Genomic DNA, 21937 nt, shown 5'->3' with positions numbered 1-21937 from the left:
GCATGTGGAAGTCTGGAAATGTTTACCTTCCAGCAGCACAGGTATTGTATGGTCCAGTAGTCTATAGTGCTGGGCTCTTCAAAGGATGGAAGTGGTTCTTCATGGGTTCTCCAGAATTTACATAGGACTCAGATCCCATGCAAGGTTCAAACTGGAACAGGAATTGCAAGGTTTCAGTAAGAAGTGAAATACCAGAGAAAGGAAGATGGGACATTTATTTTTAATCTTTTGGTGGGTTTATTGCTTATAATTAATCAAGTATTTTTAGTTCAGTTTATATTACTTTAAAAAGTGTATATTTTCTATTTTTTTTAATGACATTTAAGAGCCTTGACAGTTGGCAGAACTAAGGGCAAAGCTTTACTGGATGCCAGAGGCTTCCCAGTGCTTTATGGCCAGCCAAATCACTTTAATGTGAAGCCCTGCTACTGTTCACAGCACCAAGATGCTTTAGGCCAGCAGGACAGGCCTTCCACTGCTGGATTATGTAAGTATATAGACAGTAGTGATTATGGATGTCTGTCAAAATCTGGGCCATAAGTAATGTAAAAGCAAGGCTATGAAGTAAAATTTAGCAGAATTTAAAAAAAAAATGTTTGGTTTTCATAATGATAGTCCAGATAGGGTCCAAGTGCTATCGAATCTTAGAACTGGCTGACTCCATATTCCTTGAAGGTGCAAGGAGGTAAGAGTGATGGCATTTCATTGTGCACCCACACCAATGTTATCCTGCATCCTACAAAGCTATGGAACAGATAACATTATAGAGTCAAAGGCAACAAGGACAAGACAGGGAACAACAGATCTATGACCCTGACATCAGCAGGAATATTACTGAAGAGGATTTGGAGGGACAGGATCTACCAGCTTTTAGATAGCAGGGACTGATTTGAAGTGATCCATGGCTTTCAGTTGACAATTTTTTCAAAGAGGGCAAGGCAATGGACTTTGATTAGCAAAGCCTTTTCACAAGGTCCATCAAGGCAGTTTAGTCTGGAAGGTCAGGTCACATGGAATCAAAGGTGAGCTGGCCACTGGATTCAAAACTGATTGGGAGAAAGGAGTCAGAGGGTCATAACAGATGGTTGTTTTTTCTCAGTGGAAGCCTGTGACCAGTGGTGTATTACATGGGTCAGTGCTGGGACCACTGTTGTTTGTTATCTATAAAAATTATTTGGATGACAATGTCGTTAACCAAACATAAATTTGCAAATAACACCAAAATTGGTGATGCAGTGGACAATGAAGAAGGACATGCAAGTTTATAACAGGATCTAGATTAATTGGGAAGGTGGACCAAGGAATAGAAAATGGCATTTAACTCTGACAAGTATGAGGTATATTATTTTGGGAAGTCAAACCAGAGCAGGGCCCTGGAGAGGGTGACAGAAGACAGAACCCTAGGGGTACATGTGCATAGTTCCCTGAAAGTAGCAACTCAGGCGGACAGGATTGTCAAAAGGGATTTGTCATTGGGCAGGGTGTTGCATACAAAATATACTAATGAACATCATGATATTGTTGTACAAGGCATTACTGAGACCACACTGGAGTACTGTGATCTATTCTGGTCGCCCAACTAAAGGATAGATTGTCATTAACTAGGATGCTACTGTGTCTTGAGAGCTTGAGTTATAGGAAGAGGCTAGATTGGCTTGGTTTTTAATCCCTGGAATATAGAGGGCTGAAAGCTGATCTTATAAAGGTATACAAAATCCTGAGGAGAATAGATAAAATGATTACTCATCTGTTTCCCAGGGTAGACAATTCTAGAAGCAGAGGACCTAGTCTGATAGCAGTTTTTTTTTAAATTAGGAAGAAATGAGCATGGGTATGATTTTGATGTACAAAAGACATTTGGACAGATGTAAGGATAGGAAGAGATTAGAAGGACCAAATGCAGGCAAATGGGACAAGCCCAGAATGCCAATTTGGTCAGTGTGGATGACCTGAGCTGAAGGACCATGCTGTATGACTCAGATCTATTCCAATAGATAATAGAAAATTGTTCAAAAGTCAGTGAATCCAGATTCAAGTATGAAAAACAATATAGGAAGATGTGAGATAAAAATATTTTAACCCAATGAGTGACCTTTATATTATGTTAGTCAAGGTGAAAGAAATAAGACTTTCACAGGGAATTAGATTTGCACTTGAGGAAAAATAAAGAGGGAAGGAATGGGATTATCTGGATTGCTTATTAAAGTCCAGAATGCAGAGTCAATTAGCCAAATGGTTTCCTCTTGGGTCATAATGTTTCAATGAAATTATTGAAATTATTGCCACATCATGATGTTTCCAGACTCACTATTCTGAAAATGCAAATCAAGGTAATTAACAGGCAGCATAACCTGATTTGCTGTATAACCCTTATCTCTAAGAGCAGGTGTGTTGGTTTAATATGGTTAGCCTGCGATAAGCATTTGAAAGCATTTAGGCTGTTAAAGAGACAAAGAATTACCCTGCTAAAAGACTGAAAGAGGTGAACAAAGTGCAAACTCTTGTACCCTGCATTAGTTTGTTTCGGCTTCTTCACCACATGGAAGGTGAGAGTTTCTTGAAACTGAATATGCATTTCCTTGTGCTGGACAATGGGCTTAAATGACCATGGATCCAACTTGGTGCCTAGTTTTGTCACCCACATTTCCCACTTGTCCAGGCTTACTTCTCTGGCTGCAATGACCTAAAGGAACTTGGCCTCCAAAGATGAGAGGCGTCCCCCAAAGTGTAGCAAACTCTGAAACATCACTGAAGGCTTTCCAACAATTTGAGCCAATAGCACTGAAGTAGACAGAAGAATCAAGTTCGCTTAGGTTGTAATATTAAGCTGAGGAAACTATGATGAGATACTCTTCCTCAAGCTTGCATTGCTTTATTTTTAAGCCAGTCACTTAATTTTCCTCCATTCTCTCAAAGTAAAGGGTTAAGATTTATGTTGTAAATGGTCTGTACTTCCTATTTCATTGTTTGTAAGGCTTTGATTCTTAGAATATCAAATGCACACTGTTTTAAGTTGCTGCTATTAATGTGCAGCTGACCAAGAGCACAACAGAGCAGCTAGCTATCACAGGCAACCACATTTTGACATTGATTAGGAGGGGACCTCTCTGGTCAGGACTAGGAAATGGAGTCCAAGAACAGTGACCCTGCTAAATTTGTCAGGAACGGAGGGGGAAACCTCTTATTTGGCACATCTCCCCCTTGTCTTCAGGCTCTCTTTCATCCAAGATCCTTACTATTCATCTCAATTTGTTCCAAAAGGTGAGAACCGCAAGTTAAGCTCAGCAAGTTATGTCATATTCTGGTGAGATTTGAATCAATGTTTAAAGTATTATCATTACCCATTCAATAAATCCCAGTGCCTTCTTTAAGGAATGTAATCTGATGATGTAAGCCCCTCTGAAATGTGTGCAGTCAATAGGGTTTATTTAATCCTTTCAAAGTGAAAAGGTTTTGATCACATGGGAAGTAAATTTGTCAGAATAGATAAACCAAAACTCAGTCTACATTGGACTGTATCTTCCAGTTTCAAGAGAAGTGGGATGAAAGATTTCAGGAGGCAAATCCTTCACTCAAATATGTAATAAATCTGTAGCTCAGATTAGTTTCTCTGCTTATAGTAACTGACAGGGATACTCAGGCCTAAAAGGATGCCTGGTCTAATGCATCTCTCTGATCCTCCACTAAAAGCCCACCTCTGCCTCCGTCACACTTGCACCCAAGATGAGCACTTCCATGCCAGATCATCTGAGATGTCCTTCTTCTTGAAATAACTCTACCACCATAAACTTGGCGCTCACCCCCATATCCTCCATTACTCGTACATCTGCCCTGGCCCCCTCCGCTCCGCAAAAAAGATAGGATTCTTCATCCTCACCTACCACTCCACCAGCCTCTGCATCCAACACATCCTCCTCCACTATTTCCACAACCTACTCTGTGATCCCACTACTAGACAAATATTCTCCTCTCCTCCCCTCTCCACTTTCTGCAGGAACCACTCCATTGTCCATTCCTCCCTCCCCACTAATCGCCCCCTTGGGACCTACCCCTGTTACATAGGAGATGTTCCACTTGTGCCCAGACCTCCACTCTCACAACCATTCATGGCCCCAAACAGTCATTCCAAGTGAAACAACATTTCACTAGTGAATCTGCAGGGGTCATCTACTTCATCTGGTGCTCCCATTGTGGTCTCCTCTACGTCGGAGAGACTGGCTGCAAACTGGGAGATCGCTTTGTTGAGTGCCTAGGTTGTGTCGCCACTATAGCATGGATCTCCCAGTGGTTACCCCTTTTCAATTCCCCATCCCATCCCCTTGTTGACATGTTTGTCCATGGTCTCATGCACTGCCAAATTGAGATCACCCAGAAATTGGAATAACAACACCTTATCTTCCAACTGGATAGCATTAATATAGACTTTACTGGCTTTTGTTAAACCCCACCCCATTTTTTCCCTTGTCACCTTCCCCCAGCTCTGTCTTTCTCCCTTTTCCCTGTCTCTTTTTGTACAACATAACCAATTTTCACCTCTCCCTTTATCATATCCAATGAATGCCTTTTGTTGGTCTGGACCCCTCCCCCAGCACACTCTGTATTCTGAGATTTCCTGCTTCTGGCTCATTCTGCTTATTCCTTGAAGGGCTCAGGCCTGAAATGTCGGCACCGGCTGAGTTCCTCCAGCATTTTGATGTGTTTTCACACCTTCATCCCCTTCCCACCCACGTCTGTCCCTTTCCAGACAGGACTAAGAAATTAAGTCCGAGAACATTGATGCTGCTAAATTGGTCATGACCCATGGGGAAATGTATGCTGTGGCACAACTCTCCCTAGTCTTCATGCCCTCTTTCAACCAAATCCTTACTCTTCACATCAGCATGCTCCAAATAGCGAGGGCAGAAAGCATTGGATATGCTCAGCAAGTCACATTTGTCGAAAAAGGAACAAGAGTTTGCATTTCACACTGATGCCCTATTATCTGAACTGATTAATTGTAGACCTTTGTGAGTGGTTTATTTTAAGAGGTTCTAATTGACAAGTTTTCTTCCTAAGTTGAACTTGCTCTTTGTTTAAAAATATCATGCAAATTACTGCTATATTTTTGATATCTCATAATTTATGTAGAGAAATGCATTGAATAAAATTGAAGAAGTGTTCCTGTTTATTGGGAAGATTTTCTGTGCAAACGAGACATATCGATATCAAGTTTATTTATCATCCGATTGTACAAGTACAACCCGACAAAACAATGTTCTCTGGTCCTCGGTGCCAAGCATGTAAAACTCTTCTTTAATTCTCGATCACACTGCACATGGAGAACAAAAGAAATCTTCCCTTTTTTTGCATCCCAGCACTTGAAAACAAAATTTAACTTGTAGGATACACAGGGGAGACTAGAGATGCCGGGATCTGAAGCTAAACACAATCTGCTGGAAGAACTCAGCAGGTTGAGTAGCATCAGTGGGAGAGAAAGAAATGGTTCATGTTTCAGGCCGTCAAGACTGGGAATGTGAAGTTGAGAACCTAATGCAAATAGGACTGGATGGGAGGGGTAGAGCAGGGGCTCATGTGGGATTGGTGAACTAGGGAGAGGTGAAGCTTAATGAACACAGACAGGGGCTAAGAGAGAGGTGAGATAAACAAAGGGGTCAGATGGAGGAAGGTGAAACACACAGAGTGGAGAGGGTGATTAGACAAGGGCTGCCGAGGATGCAATCTGATAAGAAAAGAAATTTACGAAGTTGGTATTATGAGGTGAGGAGGAGGGAGCAGAAGAATTCAATGAGGTAATGAGATGGAAGGGGATAGAACCAAAGAGGAGGGAGGATGAGAAAGGACTGGGGATGGAGACAAAGAAAGATGGGAAGATCAGAAGCGGTATGGAAAAAGAGAGAGAGGACATATTACCTGAAATTAGAAAATTCTATGTTCATACCATTGGTCTGTTGACTGCTCAGGTGGATTAAGAGGTGTTGTTCCTCAGGTTTACATTGGCCTCACTCTAACAGTGGAGAAGACCCAGCACAGACAGATCGGTGTGGGAATGGGAAGGAGAATTGCAACCAAAAGCCCAGGATGGCCATAGTGGACAGAGCATAGATGCTCTGCAAAATGATGGTCCCCAGTCTGTGCTTGATCTCACTGACATACAGGAGGCTATATCAGAAGCCATGAATGCAGAATAAAAGTTTAGAGGAGGTGTATGTGAATATTTGCCTCATGTGGAAGTGCTGCAGGGTCTCAGGTTGGTAGTGAGGGGGGAGGTGTAAGGACAAGCATTGCATTTCCTGTGGTTGCAGGTACCAGGGGTCTCGGATAGATCCATGGGGAAAGATGAGCAATGGGGAGTCGTGGAGAGGTGGTCTCTGCATAAGGCAGAAAGGGATAGATGTGTCTGCTGGTGGAATCTAGTTGTGGGCAGAAATGACGATGTGCTGATTGTGGAAGCTGGAGGGATGAAAGGTGAGGACAACAGGAACCCTATTCCTTTTCTGTTTGGAACAGAATGGAATGGAAGTATCCAGTCTAATAATTAATGCCACTGCAGCAACTCACCAAAATAAACATTTCACTGACATGAGATGTTATTTATTGATATCTTCACCCTGGATATTCAGGGTATGTACTGTATATTCTTGTATTAGTGGAAAGGTAGCCAGTAAAATATAGATATCTAATCACTTATTTACTGTAATGGATTTGTTTTGTGTCACTTGATGCATGTGATTATGACACTAGATTTGTTTGGATCATGTGGATGTGAGATGTTATTTCTTCAGCAATAATTTTAATGACTTTTAAAATTTGGGCAGTTTTGATTTTATTTTCATATATGCAATGGGATGTATGGCGAGCAAAGCAGTTAGCACAATGCTTTTAGAGCACCAGCGACCCAGGTAAGGTGTTTGTACATTCTCCCTGTGTTTGTGTGGGTTTCCTCCAGGTACTCCAGTTTCCTCCCACATTCCAAAGAAGTTGTACAGGGTTGGTTAGTTAATTGGTCACATGGGTCTACTTGGGTATCATGGGCTGGAAGGGCTTGTTACCCCACTGTTTCTGTAAAATTAAAACAAAATTAAACTAAATTGACAGGATGAATGTTCAACCTTGTTGATATTCACAGTATTCAATCTCATAAATGGATGCTTTATCTGCTCTTAAGTCACAAGGTTACTTCTGCTTTGGCTAATAGCACCAGTGATATTCAGTATAAATACTTGAGCCCCACTCATTAGGCATTGCAGTTGGCCACATTTAATAACTGGCTGGCACGAGCAGGCAGTTCAGTATTTAAGATTTTGATACCTAAGGCAAGGTTATCCAGTTTTAATATCTTGACAATAGCGAGATATTAATGACTCTGATTGTAATCATCTTCAGTTACACACACATTCTGTTCATGATTGTCGGGGTTGCCTCGCACATAGCCTGACGTTTTACATTCCATTGGTAAAGATTTCTTCAGCAAACTCATCGAACACTTAATTCACAGCACACATTAGCCTGGAGATATACTGCTGATACTGACATCAAGAGAACAAAATCTGCAGATTCCACCCTTATGGCAGATCAGCCAGCTTTGAATAACACATCAATGGAGTATTTTCATCCTTTTAAATTCTCTCAAAATAGTTTTCAGAAGTGCTTATCCCTTGAGGCAAATTACTTCTTATTTTGCCATCTCTCCCACATGTTTAACAGAAATAGAATGCCATTTTTATTTTATTGATGGCTAAGTTCAGAAGTCAGGAACTCCTGAATGAATGAGAGCTTATTCTAATGCATAATGTTGAGATGCACTGAAAATCTCATTGGCTGCATCTGCACAGATATGCAGAAACAGTAACAAACAGTAAGTATAATAAATGAGAGGGAAACAGACAGTAAATAAAAAGGGATAGATGAATATGATGTTACACCAATACAGACTGGCGGTCCTGGAAGAGTGCTGTGGTTTGGGTAGCACAGGGAGGTTTAAGAACCAGATAGCTGTCAGAAAAAGATATTCTTGAACCAAGATGTGCCAGGCTACTGGGGATTCTCTTCTCATGGGACTATAAGGTCAACCATCTGGGAGGGGAGTAGAATCTTCTTGCATAATTAATGATTATTCTCTCCATTCTATTTCTTGGGTTAATCTCAAAGATAATGGGCTGGAACTCACTGACCACCTGCTGGCAGTTCTGAATGGAAGCACCAGCATTCAGCCATATAAACGGCACCACGTTCCACTCTTCCGTGGGCAGATTCAGACAGCCAAATGTGTCAGTTTACAATGCCAGTGGACTCCACTCACTGCCCAATCTTGCTGGGATTCCCCAACATTCCACTAGCTATTCACCTATTGGATCCTTCGTGAGGAGACAAAGGAGAAGGGAAGTTTCTCCTTCAAATTATTTTGCTTTACTATAATTTGTGTTTGGTTAACAATTTTATTAGTTTATATAATAAATTATGACCTTTCAATTACTTCAATTTTAGGTTCATTTACATCTATGCATGTGAGACCTATTCAAATACTGCTCAAAATTATTTGCAAATTTTATAGTCCAAAAGACCAAAGCAAGGTTGAATGAGCTTCTAAAGACTTTGTCATGGGGTTACTTCACTGTGCTGCCAGAGGTTCTGTCATTGATCAAGCCACCTTGCTCAAGCCTCAAATGCTGAAGACCAGTGAAATTGATCCTCCACATCTAGATTAGGAAAATCCAGACAAGGGCAGACTGAAGGTGGTGATTCCAGGCAGGGGTACAAGATTATTGACTTCTGGCAAGGTAACAAAAATCTTTCGATATGGGGTAATCACTATTAGCTGGAGATGTTCATTTTGTAATCCTGGGCCTTCATGCAACCTCTTGTCTGATAAATTCAGTACTCAAATATGAGGAGATTATTTGGGCACATTATTTATTTGATGGTACATTTGATTTTTAAGAGTTTGAGGATTTGAAAGTCCAATGCACTCGTCATAACTCGAATTATTGGAAGCAAATATCTAAATGCTACAGATGTGTGATTATGTGAAGAACTGATAAAAGTTTGGACACTCATGATTCAGATCTATCCATAAGTGATGAACAGTTCTGAATTTAACGTACTGTAGATGTTAGTAATTCCCTGCTGTGCCCAATTGTATAATGAATGAGCAACTGCATTGAAATCCTGACAGAAGACACAGCTAATAAGGAGAAAAATAATGTTTTAGTGCTAATACAGACATTCCACCATGTTGCAGGGGGTTACAACAGGCTGCATCACAATAATTTTCTATGTGAAGCTGTGTTGATTTATTTACTTTATTCACATAAATTCTGTGAGAGTGAATATTATTTCATGTATCAAATGTTGAGGAATGATTTGCTAATTCTGTCAGGTGAATTTCCTTTACTCAAACAGCTGAAACATGGGGGTTGGTTTCCTGCAGTGACTTGTGCATGTAGTCAGGATGGATTTCTGTAACGTGGGTGTCATCTGCACATTTATTAAGCATGGGATTAATCAATACACATCTGGGAGGTACCAGGTGTGCACCAAATTCATTGATTGCAGTGGATACAAAAGGTGTCCTCAAGTTGGCATCATGTGTGCAATCAAGGCTCTCTTGTGAAGGTGGCAAAGTGGGTTACCTGCTGTGACGAATTGTATCAATTACAATCCTCAGAAGAAAAAGACTGAAGCAAAAAGTAGGACAATGGGGTCCAATTTCCAAATAAATATTCCCATGACTCTTTTCTCATAAGATCAGTAAAAATCATGAGAAATCGACTTCATGCTCCAATTCTTCAGGCAGTTACTTTGATAAAGGTAAAGGCTCCAATATTGTCACGTAATACTGCATTTAGAATGTAGCATAAATTTGTCTACCATGAGGAAGACAGAGAGTGCCACTTTGTCCAGCGCCCCTCACAGAAATGAGACCCCAGCGAGGAGGTTAGAGTGAAAGTTCAGGAGCACCCATTGGGAACGTTACTAAGTGTAATCACTTTTATCATGCAGTTGCACAGCGTCTACCATGCTCTGTCCATCCTAGGAGCTATTTAAGATGATCTGTTTCTCAATGCTCAATTTTCTTTTCATACTCAATCAATTTTTGTTCAGTTGTGAAGTGATTTGCTTCCCCTGCTGCAGAACTAAGTGCCCAGTAGAGGCCCATCTTGAATATAATGAAGGATAGTCACACACCTGAAGTGGTGAGAATAAAAAATTTCAAACTGTATGTCAGGGTTTTGTTTTTAATTTTCCCTGTTGATAACTTGGGCGAATCCAAGTGGCATGACAATACTCAAAGAATGAAGAAAGCTGTCATCTATAGCAATTAGACAAGTTTCCTTATGGAATTAAATAGCAATCACCTGAAGGATGATATTGAGGGATGATTTTGAGTCCTCTTTGTATTTGCATTTGAGTCATGGAGTCATAGATTATATTTCAACTAATTTCAAATAAGTATTTTTCCTTTAAAATTTTCCTTTACTGTATATATGTTGTGGCATCTTTCAGAAAATCATTTCATAACGACCAAACTTAATTCAGGAATAAATTTTTCATAACAAATTAAATCTTTTCTGCCTTTCAGTATGTTTCAGCCTGATGCTGTTATTTTCTGAGAAATAAAATATCTATTGGAAACCTAAATGTGATCTTCTGTCTATCAAAGGCAAATTTAATCAAATTGGGTTAGGAGTCTAAACTTATACCCTCTCTTGCCTGTGTTTCTCTTCTATGATCACTCTTTACTAATAGCTTCCAATCTTTTTTCTGTCAAGTTCTTGCCATGCATGAAAATGTGCTTAAGTGTCCTACACCAGGCTGCACTGGGCGAGGCCATGTAAATAGCAACAGGAATTCTCATAGAAGGTAAGCAGGAATTTTACTTTACTTTGTTAACAGCAAAACAAAAGCCACAGAATAGCTAGATCCATACATTCAAAAATTAGGCATTTGTCATTCCGTGCTCATCACGTCATGAGCTGTGCTAGTCCTCAACAAACAAAAGAACATAAATTCTTGTTAGCATTTGACAATAAAATATTTGTAGGAATCCCAAATTACCATTTTTTCAACTTAAATATTGTTCAACAGAGGCACATAATCCTTCCCACCTTTGAGATCCGTATTCAAGGGGCTCAGTACACCATGTGCAGGATAGAGTGGAGGTAAATCACCCTGTTAGTGCATTTGTGTGGGTGGAAGTGGAATTGGAGCAGCAACATCCCATTCCCCACAGAGGTCATTTATTGGAACACTTTCAAACAAGCCTATAATTTTGTTAACCAATGCTTCATGTTCACTGTCTGGTCACAGAAATGATCATGTATAACTTCAGAATGCTGATCCATTCTGACAAACCCACTATTGACTCCTGGCTGACTCAAAATAAAGCCTCTCTTCCTCACTCCCACCAATTCCTTCAGCCACCAATCTACCTTGCCCCTCAGCACAAACCCTGCGGCAGAAAACATTGCGTCCTGTAGCGCATTGAATACTTAATCATGAAATGAAAGTTTGTAATGAGTCTGCTTTGAATTTTCTATTCATGCGTCTTTTTATATAATGCACAAAAACTATCTCTCCTGGTTTGGCTGGAAACTTTATTCAAGTCTTTCTATTTACCTTTCACCTCAATGTGTCTTTCTAAATCCTAATATGGCCAGCAATGGATGATTGTCAAAACAGTGTTATCAGGCTGACAAAATCTCAGAACACCGTTCATATTTCTGGAAGAATCTTTTTGGTACATTGTAAGATAATGCATTAATTGTTTCAATGTCTGTTTATGTAACTATACAAAAGGGGTATGAGTATGTAAATATACATATGACTTTTTTCAAAAAATGTAATACTTCTTATACTCTAAAGTTTGGATATGTTGACAAAAGCTGGTCTATTTAATTATTTTTTTTCCCTAAAATGTGCAACAATTCCGATGCAATCAGCCACGTGTTTAATTTCCTATAGCTTGGATTTGTGTTGCCTCTCCAACTGCTTCAAGACTATTTAGTGATTTCTCTGTTCCCCCAGTCTCTCTGGGTGTCCCATTGCTGCTGCAGAGAAGCTGGCAAAAGCGCAAGAAAAACATCATAGCAGTGAGGGAACGAAATCTCACCAGGGTTCAGATCGTGTACTAAGGTAGGGAACGTGTGCGTTAATCTACTGAGAAGTACTTTCAGCACGTTAATGTAATCAAGCAAAAAGCCAAAGTGAATGATTTATATACATTATTTTGCCATGAGACTTCTCAAACTTTTGCAGAAAATCCCCTTGATCCCTTTTGTCCTTCTCCTTTGCTACACCAATTCAGTTTCTATTTTGTTTACTTCAGAGATACATTGTTCTAACAAATCTGCATTATTATTTGCAACTCTAAGATCTATACTCATTTGAATTTAAGACAAATCAGGTTTGTTTCAATGCAAGTGTTCTGATTTCTTTGCAATTAGAATGGAGCCAATTTTCAGGAACACTTATGATATGGCGACACTCAACCACTGGAGCAGTTCCAATGAAAATTAAAAACACAGTGCTGAAGCAATTCAGTAGGTCAACACAGTGTACTTTATAGAGCAAAAGTAAAGATACATAACCAGTGTTTCAGGCTTGACCTGCAAAATGTGGGTGGCAGCCCAAACCAAATGGTAGGGGTGCAGGGGCAGAAGGTGGTGCACAGTCCCGCAGGCAGAACGTAGTAGGTGGATGAGGAACCTAGAGCAGTTCTGCACATTGTGTGAGGCATATTTGAAATATTATCAGTTTTGACGCTGCTTTTAGATGATTGATTACAGTTTCCCTTACAATTTTATACAATAATTGTAATGGGGACTAGCAAGCTTAAAAAAATACTAGATCATTGCTATGAGCCAAAGATTACTGGAGAATATTGCAGTTGGCATCAACTGTTTTTGTGTTCCTACCAATAAAGAAAAGCAAGGCTGACAAAGTACAATTTTATTTTATCTAACTGATAAATATGGGAAAGGGGTAGTCAGAAATGTGGGTTAAATTTCCATTGATTTTATAGCTTCACTTGTAAGAGAGAAAGAAGTCTTTGGCAGTGGAGCACAATTTTTTTTTCGTATGGATGATCAGATTCACAATCTACTTTTGGGAGCCCCAGTGTCCGGTTATGCATGCATACACGCAGACTCTGATGTACTCTGCTAGGTTTTGTTAGGTCTGCTTTGTTCATGAATGAGTGAGACAAACACCAGGCTGAGTCGAAATCAGGGTTCTTTGTTCTTTATTACCGGATTGTAACACTTGCGACTAAACATGTTAGTCGGAGAATGCATTCTGCCGTTATCAGCAAAATGGTGATTTTTTATACCCTTGGATATGTGCTTAGAACATCATCATATCATTACTTGTCCAATGACTAAAACTGTTGCTATCCTTTCCCTGCTAGCTTCCTGCCTCTCAATCCATCAATGTCTCTCTTATCTTGTAAGTACAAGGATGCATTCACATCTTGTTACTGCCCCGTACATTCCCATCTCATGATGTTTTACCTAACAGGAGTACAAGGACACCTCCCCTTCTTGTTACTGCCCTGTACAGGGTAACTCCCTACACATTCCCATCTCATGATGTTTTACCTTACAATCCCTCCTTTGTCCTCTTTAGAGGACAATCTCGCCCTGACTATGCTACCACCGCGTTACATTAGTTCGCCTATTATTGCCAAGCTCTATACGGGTTCTGTTCACAGGGCCGTTCGGCTGGTGGGCGAGGGCTCCCCCAACCCTCCTTTGCGTACACCCCCCATCCGTCACCCCGATCCCATTGCCCGTTTACAAGTTTCATCCCATTTGCCCCCAAGCAAAAAACTAGCTAACCCCCCGTACATTAGTAAATTCCCAAGTTAACATATGGTCTACAATCTAATTCATAATACTTATTCTACAATCTGATTAATAATGTTTGTGTTACAATCAATGTTATAATATTTGTTCTACAATCAAGGTTATAATATTTAGGTTACAAGCAAGGTTAAAATTATATGTGTAACAATCTAATTCACAATCCCTCCTTTCCATCACATTCCCCTTCAGACTCCAGATCGATCTCAGCAACTTTCTCCGCCTCCTGTAATGTGAGATAGTCTTGCTCCACAGCCTGCACAGCTTGATATTTCGGAGGCAGTTCATCACGGTCAGCAAAGGCTTTCTCTATGGTCCTCGTGACCAGCGTTCGAATGCATGGAATACAACAACAGCCACAAGTGATAAAAATTGATACAGAAATGAACAAACCCAGCAAAAGTTGTCCTAACAATGTGCTCCATCTCCCAAACACTCCCTGTAACCAGAATAAAACAGGATTGGAGACTCCAGACTGGGCTTTTAATTCTTTCGCCAATGCCCTAAGTTTCGTTAACCCCTTAGTGAGTGATCCATCTGGCCCTGTGTTATTAGAGATAGAAGTGCAGCATAGATCTCCAAACATAGCACACACTCCACCTTTCTCTGCCAGGACCATATCAATCGCTATCCTATTCTGAAGTGTCATAAGGGAAGTTTCTGACAGTTGTTGATGTATTGCCTCAACAACGTCCCTGGTCAAATTTGCAAGGCGCTGGACATTATAGTGAATAAGGTTGATTCTATTAACATTCTTATTTGCAGTGATGGGAAATATTGCACTAAAAACAGGAAAGCTTTCAAACCCAGCTGCAATCTCATCGGCTAATTTAAATTCGTCCGGAATATTCCGGGCTTGGCCAATGGCATCAATCCATACCCCATCAGGGTTCCTTCCTCCCGGCCCCAAGAGTCCAACACTCCTCCTTTTCCTCCACAGCCAACTCTCTGTGTGGCGCAATTCTAGGGAATCCTCGTCTCCCTCCTGCCTTTTGACAATCAGCACTGGCGCATTAAGGGTTACTAGAGCACACCGACCATCCCAGTTAGCGGGGAGCCAGTTGTACAGCACTCTTCCTCCACAAAACTCATCTGTGTAGTCATTCAATCTGCTACAAGTCTCCTTAGTTTCAGATTCATTTTTTTTGTTATGGGACCTCAAAATCATCCCCTGTATATGTTCATGATAACCAGTAACCTGTTTGGCTGCCCTGTCAGGCACCCATGTGGCGTTTTCCCTGCTAATAGTAGGTCGTCTACATACTGAATCAGTGTAACATCTTCCGGGAGCTTTAATTTCATTAGGATTTCGCTAAGGGCCTGATTGAACAGTCCTGGACTGTCCTTATAACCCTGAGGTAATCTAGTGTATGTGTACCGATGTGCTTGGTAAGTGAAAGTTAACCAGTCTTGCCATTCCTCAGCTAAATTCAAGCAGAAGAATGCGTTTGCCAGATCAATGACAGTATAGTATTCGTGCTCCGGACTCAGAGCCCTAAGTGCTACATATGGGTCTGGGACAGGTCTCCCGATGGTCTTGGTAGCCAAGTTAATCTCCCGGAGGTCGTGTACCATCCTCCAGTCTTTTCTACCCTGTTTGGGAACAGGCATGATGGGCGTGTTCCACATACTGTCAGGTGCCGCCCTTAAAACCCCTGACTCCATTAACCCTTCTATCGTTCCTTTAATACCCTCCTCCTGACTGGGCGACAAGCGGTATTGTTTTCTCCATATTGGTTTCTGCCCGGGGTTGGCCAATTCTAGAAATACCTCTCCTTTTATTACTCCCACATCATAGGGCCCCGTTGTCCATATATGTGGACTCAGATTAGAAAGATATTTGTCTGAGTCTCTGTGATCAATATTTTCTCCTTCTATGGCTCGGTCTCTTTCTACTTTCTCATTCACTACCTGGTCCCATGCTTCAATATTCAGTCTGACAAATTTTCCTCCCTCCGGGGTGGAATATCCCGGGATTTCTGTCTGCCTGTATTCACACCCTATCGCTTCCTTTACCATCGGACCCAGCTGTCGAGCGTGATGATCTTTGTCAATACCCAAGGTCACATGAGGCACACTTTCTACTCCTAAGCAGAACCACTCCATTTGTTCTTCTGTCATGACAACCATAGCAGCTATTCCCTCCTTACCTACAAAGATAAATGGACAATGTATCGTTTCTGTCTTCCCTTCTTTTAGAGAGTCCCACCTCTCCTCATATTCCTGGTCCGCGTGGATGGTGTAGTTTAATGTAACATGCATAGGATCTAGTGGATAATGGTAATCCCCATACCGAGGAATACTGGCCCTCCACTCAAAAAACTGTTTAATCAGCCCTGGGCCTGGTTCATCATACAGTAGCCGACTCCAGAAAATACTAACCTCCACAGAGTCTTCTGAAGCGTTAGATGGGGTCATTACTATAAACTGTCCTCCCCTTCTTATTGTATCCCCTGGGTATGTTAACTGAAGGCCCTTCTCAGAACATTGTATGGTTATTCCTAGTTTGGTAAGAATGTCCCTTGCTAATAAATTAATGGGGCAACTTGGCACAACCAGGACAGGCATTTTAACCCTTTGTCGTCCAAATGTCATGTCGATGTTATCTGTATAGGGCTGTGTTTCCCTTATCCCGGAGAATCCTATTGTAGATAATGTTTTGCCCGAAAATGTGCTCCCTGGGGGTTTTTTAATCACTGTCGTAACTGCTGCCCCTGTGTCAACCATAAATTCAATTTTTTCTCCATTTACCGTCCCCCAAATTTTTGGTGGCTCCCAGGGAGGCGTGATTTTTGATTCTCCTGGGCACCTTCAATAATCAAATTCAGCACCTTCCTCAATATAGTCATTACACTGAGGTGCCTGGACTTGTTGATCACTCTGCCACCCCCCGATTCTCTGGGGCCCATCAATGTGTCCACCCCTACCCCTTGCTTGTCCTCTTAAGTTTCATCCTCTTCCCCAATAGCCTCTCATAGAGGGTAATCTTTTTCCCCTTGCTCTCCCAGCCTCCGGACAGTTCCGCTGGTAGTGTCCAGGATTTTGGCAGTACCAGCATACTGCATGTTCCCCTCTATACATTGTACCTAGCTGTCTTTCCCAACCATTTCTTACTTGGGGTCCCGGATTTATCACTGGCCCCATGACCTGTGGGACTATCTGTTGGGCCGCTAATTTAACCCCTATATGTTCGATGGCTCTCACCAATTTATCGGTTGTTTTGTCCACCTCCTTCTGGGACGCACTTTCTGACTTAGCATGCTCTGATTGACGATGTCGTTTGATTGCATGTGTCAGGTGTCTTTTCCACAAATCCTCTGACATTGTCTCTAATCCCACAATGTCCCTTAATTTTGCTTGAACCATAGCAGGTAGTCCGTTTATTATCCCATTACGAAAGTGAGCCCTTCCTAAGGGGCTGTGGTCGGGTCTTTCTCCAGTCCCTGTTTCCCATAAGTCCCATGCTCGAGTGAAATACTCGTGTGCAGTCTCTCCTTCCTTTAGTTGAAGGGTTACCAAGGCATCCAAACTATAGGGTGTAGGAAATGTTTCTCTAAGTGCTTCCCAAAATTTATTCCGAAGTGGGTTAAATTCTATTTCATCCCCCAATTTACTGCTTCTTACAATTCTCTCTATTTGCTTCAGGGCCCCTTCTGCCTTTAATCTTATCATGATAGTTCTGACATCTGCGAGTGCTAATTGTTCTTGGCAGGTTTCTCGCTCAAAACAAGAAATCCATGGACAAGCCCCATTACTCAACGGAGGTAGTTTTTTCATTAAACTCTCTAAGTCCATTCGTGACCAGGGTACATATTTTTGAGTTCCCCGTCCCGTGATCAGTAATGGGCATTGATATCTCAATTTTGGGGATTTCTGCTCCTTCTTTACTCTTGGCATGCATTTATTTATCCCACCTTGTTCTGACTCTTCTTCGTCACTGTCACTGTCCCTATCAGCTTCCAATGTCTCAGGGTCAAAGGTATATTGGTCACGTTCATCTCTAAGATAATCTTTTCGGCCATAGTTTAGTTGTTTCACATCTTTCTCTTTTGTTCTAACTATGTCCAGGTAGGCATGTCTATTTTTCTCCCTCCCGAGTCTTTTCCTTCTACTTTCCTCCCATGGTGGATCGTATCTCGTTTCCTCATCTGTACTACACTTTTCGTCCTTTACTCCTATTACCATTCCTTCAGCTTTAATTTCTCCTGACAGTGTTGTAGTTATCTTTTCCACTTCCTTCAATACACCTACCATTAATTCTTTTTGATCCTCACTGGTCTGCCCCAGCACATTAATATCTCTGTTTAATTTTTTAATGTTATCCTGAACCTTTTTCATGTTCCATTTCTGTATCTCTAACTCCTTTTCTATTTTCTTAGACTCCAGAGGGGTCTCTACATCTATTACTCCCCCTTCTATTTTTATTAAAGGGGCCTGTACCTCGTCTGATGTGTCCCTATTCCCGAGGTTCTTGTCACAACCCAGTGTCTCAATATCTGGATATAAGGGACGTGACTCCAGTGTCCCATCTGGGGTGCCAGAGAGAGAGAGAGAGAGAGAGAGAGAGAGAGAGCATAGCGAGAGAAAGAGATAGAGAGGCAGATACACAGAGCACAAGAGATAGAGAGAAAATGCCTTGCACTGGCCCCACTGGGAGAAAAGTCTTCAGATTAACACTTTCGTTTCAAAGGTTTTAAAAGGTTCTCATCCTGTGATCACTGGTCTGGATCAGATTGGGTCTCCCACCACTGGGAACTATCACTCCTTCCTTCCCTCCCACCTCGAGTGAGCTACACGTCAGCCCACAATGTCTGCCCTGATCCCGCAATGGTGGGGGTGCGGGAAAGAGGGAGGGAGAGAGGATAAAACAGGATCCCATTTGATGCGGAGCTGGAATTGTGGGCACAAAATTAAAACCAAATTGTATTTCTCTGCCCTGCCCAACCTGGGGATTTCAGGGCAGCACCGCCACAGATTGGGATTGGGAGGGGGAGTGGGTGAGAGAGGAGGGGGGGGGAGAAGAGAGAGAGGGGGAGAGAAGAGAGAGGGGGGAGGGTGAAATGAGGGAGGGAGAGAGCAAACCCGGACACTTCGTGGCTGGAAACTGGAAACAGGCACTTTTCCTTTCCCTTCTGAGTTTTGTTTCTTCCAGCTTATCTAAGCCTCTACGTTTTAAAATTTTTTTTTTTTCTCTCACCTGTCAGGAACATCTCAGTGCCCCCGGGTAACCAACCCCTCTTCCTCCAGCGGTCTACACATTTTCGGAGCATTTTTTGTTTTTCCAATGCCGCATTATTGGTATTTCGCTCCTCTAATTCCTGATTAATTTCCTTAATAACTTGGTCAAAAGTCTTAGCAGGCAACTGTACAGCCATAGCTGCGGGACCGCTTTCTAATGCCTGTTTTAATTTTAGGTTTTTGTCCGTTTAGGGGATCTATGTCAACGAAAATTGCTTTTAAAAATGTCTCCTTGCAAGCTGGATGACTAATATCTTTTAAAAGAACAGTCTCTAAGTCTTGTCCTCCAATTGACTTCAGACTGTCCTGTATACTCTGATTGCTCGTTTTCCACTCTCTGTTTTCCCAAAGGGGTCTGAAAGTTAAATTACAACTAGAAAACCAAATATTTGGGCTATACTTTTGTCCTGTTTCCCTGTACCAATCTATGAATTTACGTAACTTTATCTCCTTGGTGATGTTGGGAATACCCTCATTTAACTTATCAAAAGTATTTCGAATAAACTGGGTGTCTTTTAGGAGTTTGTCAACTTTTTCATTAATATCTCCTACCTGATCCGGACACAGCTGTCGCAGCCTTCTGTCGTCGTTCTTGTTCACCAGGCAGGCGTCCCTGAGTACTTTTTTTGTTGTCTCAAGGTCTCTAGTGTCTGCTGTGGTATTCAACCACGGCGAATTGGGGAAATAAATTCTTAACTTCTCAAGTGTACAGACATTATCATACCTACCGGACATTTATAAGTCAGTCTCTCAGATACAATTGAGGCCAATAAGCCTGAACCTTTGTTTTCTTTCAAAGCCCAACCTTCACGTGGGAGATTTCTCCTCTTAATAACCAGTTTAGGGCAGAAAACTCAGGTCCTCAATTGTTTATAGACCACCTTCTCACTCTATTGGACTTTGCAACGACACAATAAAGACTTTTAAACTCTAGTAGTTTCTTGCGAAGCACTTAATAAATGTCATTCAAACACCTTAAGGACTTTTATCTTGTCTGTAATCACTTACGTGTTACAATCCTGGCATGCGACCTTCAATTGTGGTCGTCTAATTTGTCCGATCTCCAGTTCTTACTGACAATCATAAAGATTTAAAAAAAAAGAGAATTTTGTTAAAACAGGCTTCTCTGGACCTTTTTATCAGCCGGCTGAGATGATTGTCAGAAAAAACAGAAACCGTCGTCCAGTGTTCACTCACCCATCACGTCGGGGTCACCAAATTGTTAGGTCTGCTTTGTTCATGAATGAGTGAGACAAACACCAGGCTGAGTCGAAATCAGGGTTCTTTGTTCTTTATTACCGGATTGTAACACTTGCGACTAAACATGTTAGTCGGAGAATGCATTCTGCCGTTATCAGCAAAATGGTGATTTTTTATACCCTTGGATATGTGCTTAGAACATCATCATATCATTACTTGTCCAATGACTAAAACTGTTGCTATCCTTTCCCTGCTAGCTTCCTGCCTCTCAATCCATCAATGTCTCTCTTATCTTGTAAGTACAAGGATGCATTCACATCTTGTTACTGCCCCGTACATTCCCATCTCATGATGTTTTACCTAACAGGAGTACAAGGACACCTCCCCTTCTTGTTACTGCCCTGTACAGGGTAACTCCCTACACATTCCCAACTCTTGATGTTTTACCTTACAGTTTTCAGACACAAACTCCATATTTCTGCCTCACTCACCTTCTCCCCTGCCCAGCTGCTGCTTTCTCGCTGCCCCTTCCCATGCATCTGGTGCCCCTTCCCATGCATCTGGTGCCCCTTCCCATGCATCTGGTGCCCCTTCCCATGCATCTGGTGCCCCTTCCCATGCATCTGATGCCCCTTCCCATGCATCTGGTGCCCCTTCCCATGCATCTGGTGCCCCTTCCCATGCATCTGATGCCCCTTCCCATGCATCTGGTGCCCCTTCCCATGCATCTGGTGCCCCTTCCCATGCATCTGGTGCCCCTTCCCATGCATCTGGTGCCCCTTCCCATGCATCTGGTGCCCCTTCCCATGTATCTGGTGCTCTTTCCCACCTTTCCAATGATATTATATGATTAAGAAAAAATGACCTGAGCTTCAATGTGACTTGCTGAAGAGGGGTTTTGATTTGAACAATCTGATCAACCAGGATCGTTTTGTGCTCTAAGACAAGCTGCATGCTATACTTTACCATTTTACTTTGCTGGAACCTCCTGCTGATTGATCCATTAAAATGAAAAATCATTCTACGCCCAATCAAGCATGAGGGTCTTGTGAAGCATGGACTAACCTCAAAACATCAGGGGACAAAATCAAGATGGGCAAGGGTAGAATTGCGATCAGCTCAGATGAGAAAGAAGCTGATCCCTGTGGGAGCAGTGAGGGAAGTGAGGGTAGAAATGCTGAGCGAATCCATTCTCCAAACTACATGTTACCTATGGTGCAGGCTGCATGCTGTGCACCAAGGGTCCATGATCATCTTTGACTACTGATTGCAGCAGGAAAGGTCTAAATTTTGAAGACAGCACAGTGAGGTGCATTCACATTTTCTCTTCAGTACAACACGTCAAGATGTTGAGAACAGCAGTAATTCAGCAGAAGACCTGAAATGTAGAATTTGTATGTCTATGGAAAGTTTCAAGTTTCAATGGCAAAATCCGAATACCGATTGGGAACTCAATTCATTAAGAATGGCATAAATTTAAGATCAGAAAAGAATCATAAATTTCACTTTGAAAATTCTTAAAAGAAAAAGCAGGCAGACAGAGCATTCATATATTTTGTGCTGGAATTGACCTTTCAATCGATTCAATCTATTCCTATCTCTAAAACCGCTAATCTCATTGCCAGTCAGATGCTTATTGG

At 41.7% G+C, this 21937-nt stretch overlaps 1 protein-coding gene across 1 annotated transcript in view; it reads left to right on the top strand.

The window, feature by feature from the left end:
- The window catches only part of LOC138736530 (myelin transcription factor 1-like protein), a 461086-nt gene that overhangs the window by 227301 nt on the left and 211848 nt on the right, over positions 1–21937 (top strand). The window contains exons 9-10 of the mRNA XM_069886189.1: positions 10770–10860; positions 12025–12132. Coding sequence (XP_069742290.1) covers positions 10770–10860; positions 12025–12132 — 199 coding nt within the window. The remainder of the gene's footprint in view (positions 1–10769; positions 10861–12024; positions 12133–21937) is intronic.

Source organism: Narcine bancroftii, chromosome 6 (assembly GCF_036971445.1).
Source record: "Narcine bancroftii isolate sNarBan1 chromosome 6, sNarBan1.hap1, whole genome shotgun sequence".
NCBI classification, from domain to species: Eukaryota; Metazoa; Chordata; class Chondrichthyes; order Torpediniformes; family Narcinidae; genus Narcine; species Narcine bancroftii.
The sequence above is the reverse complement of the archived record's forward strand: the minus strand, read 5'-3'. Positions and strand labels throughout refer to the sequence as shown.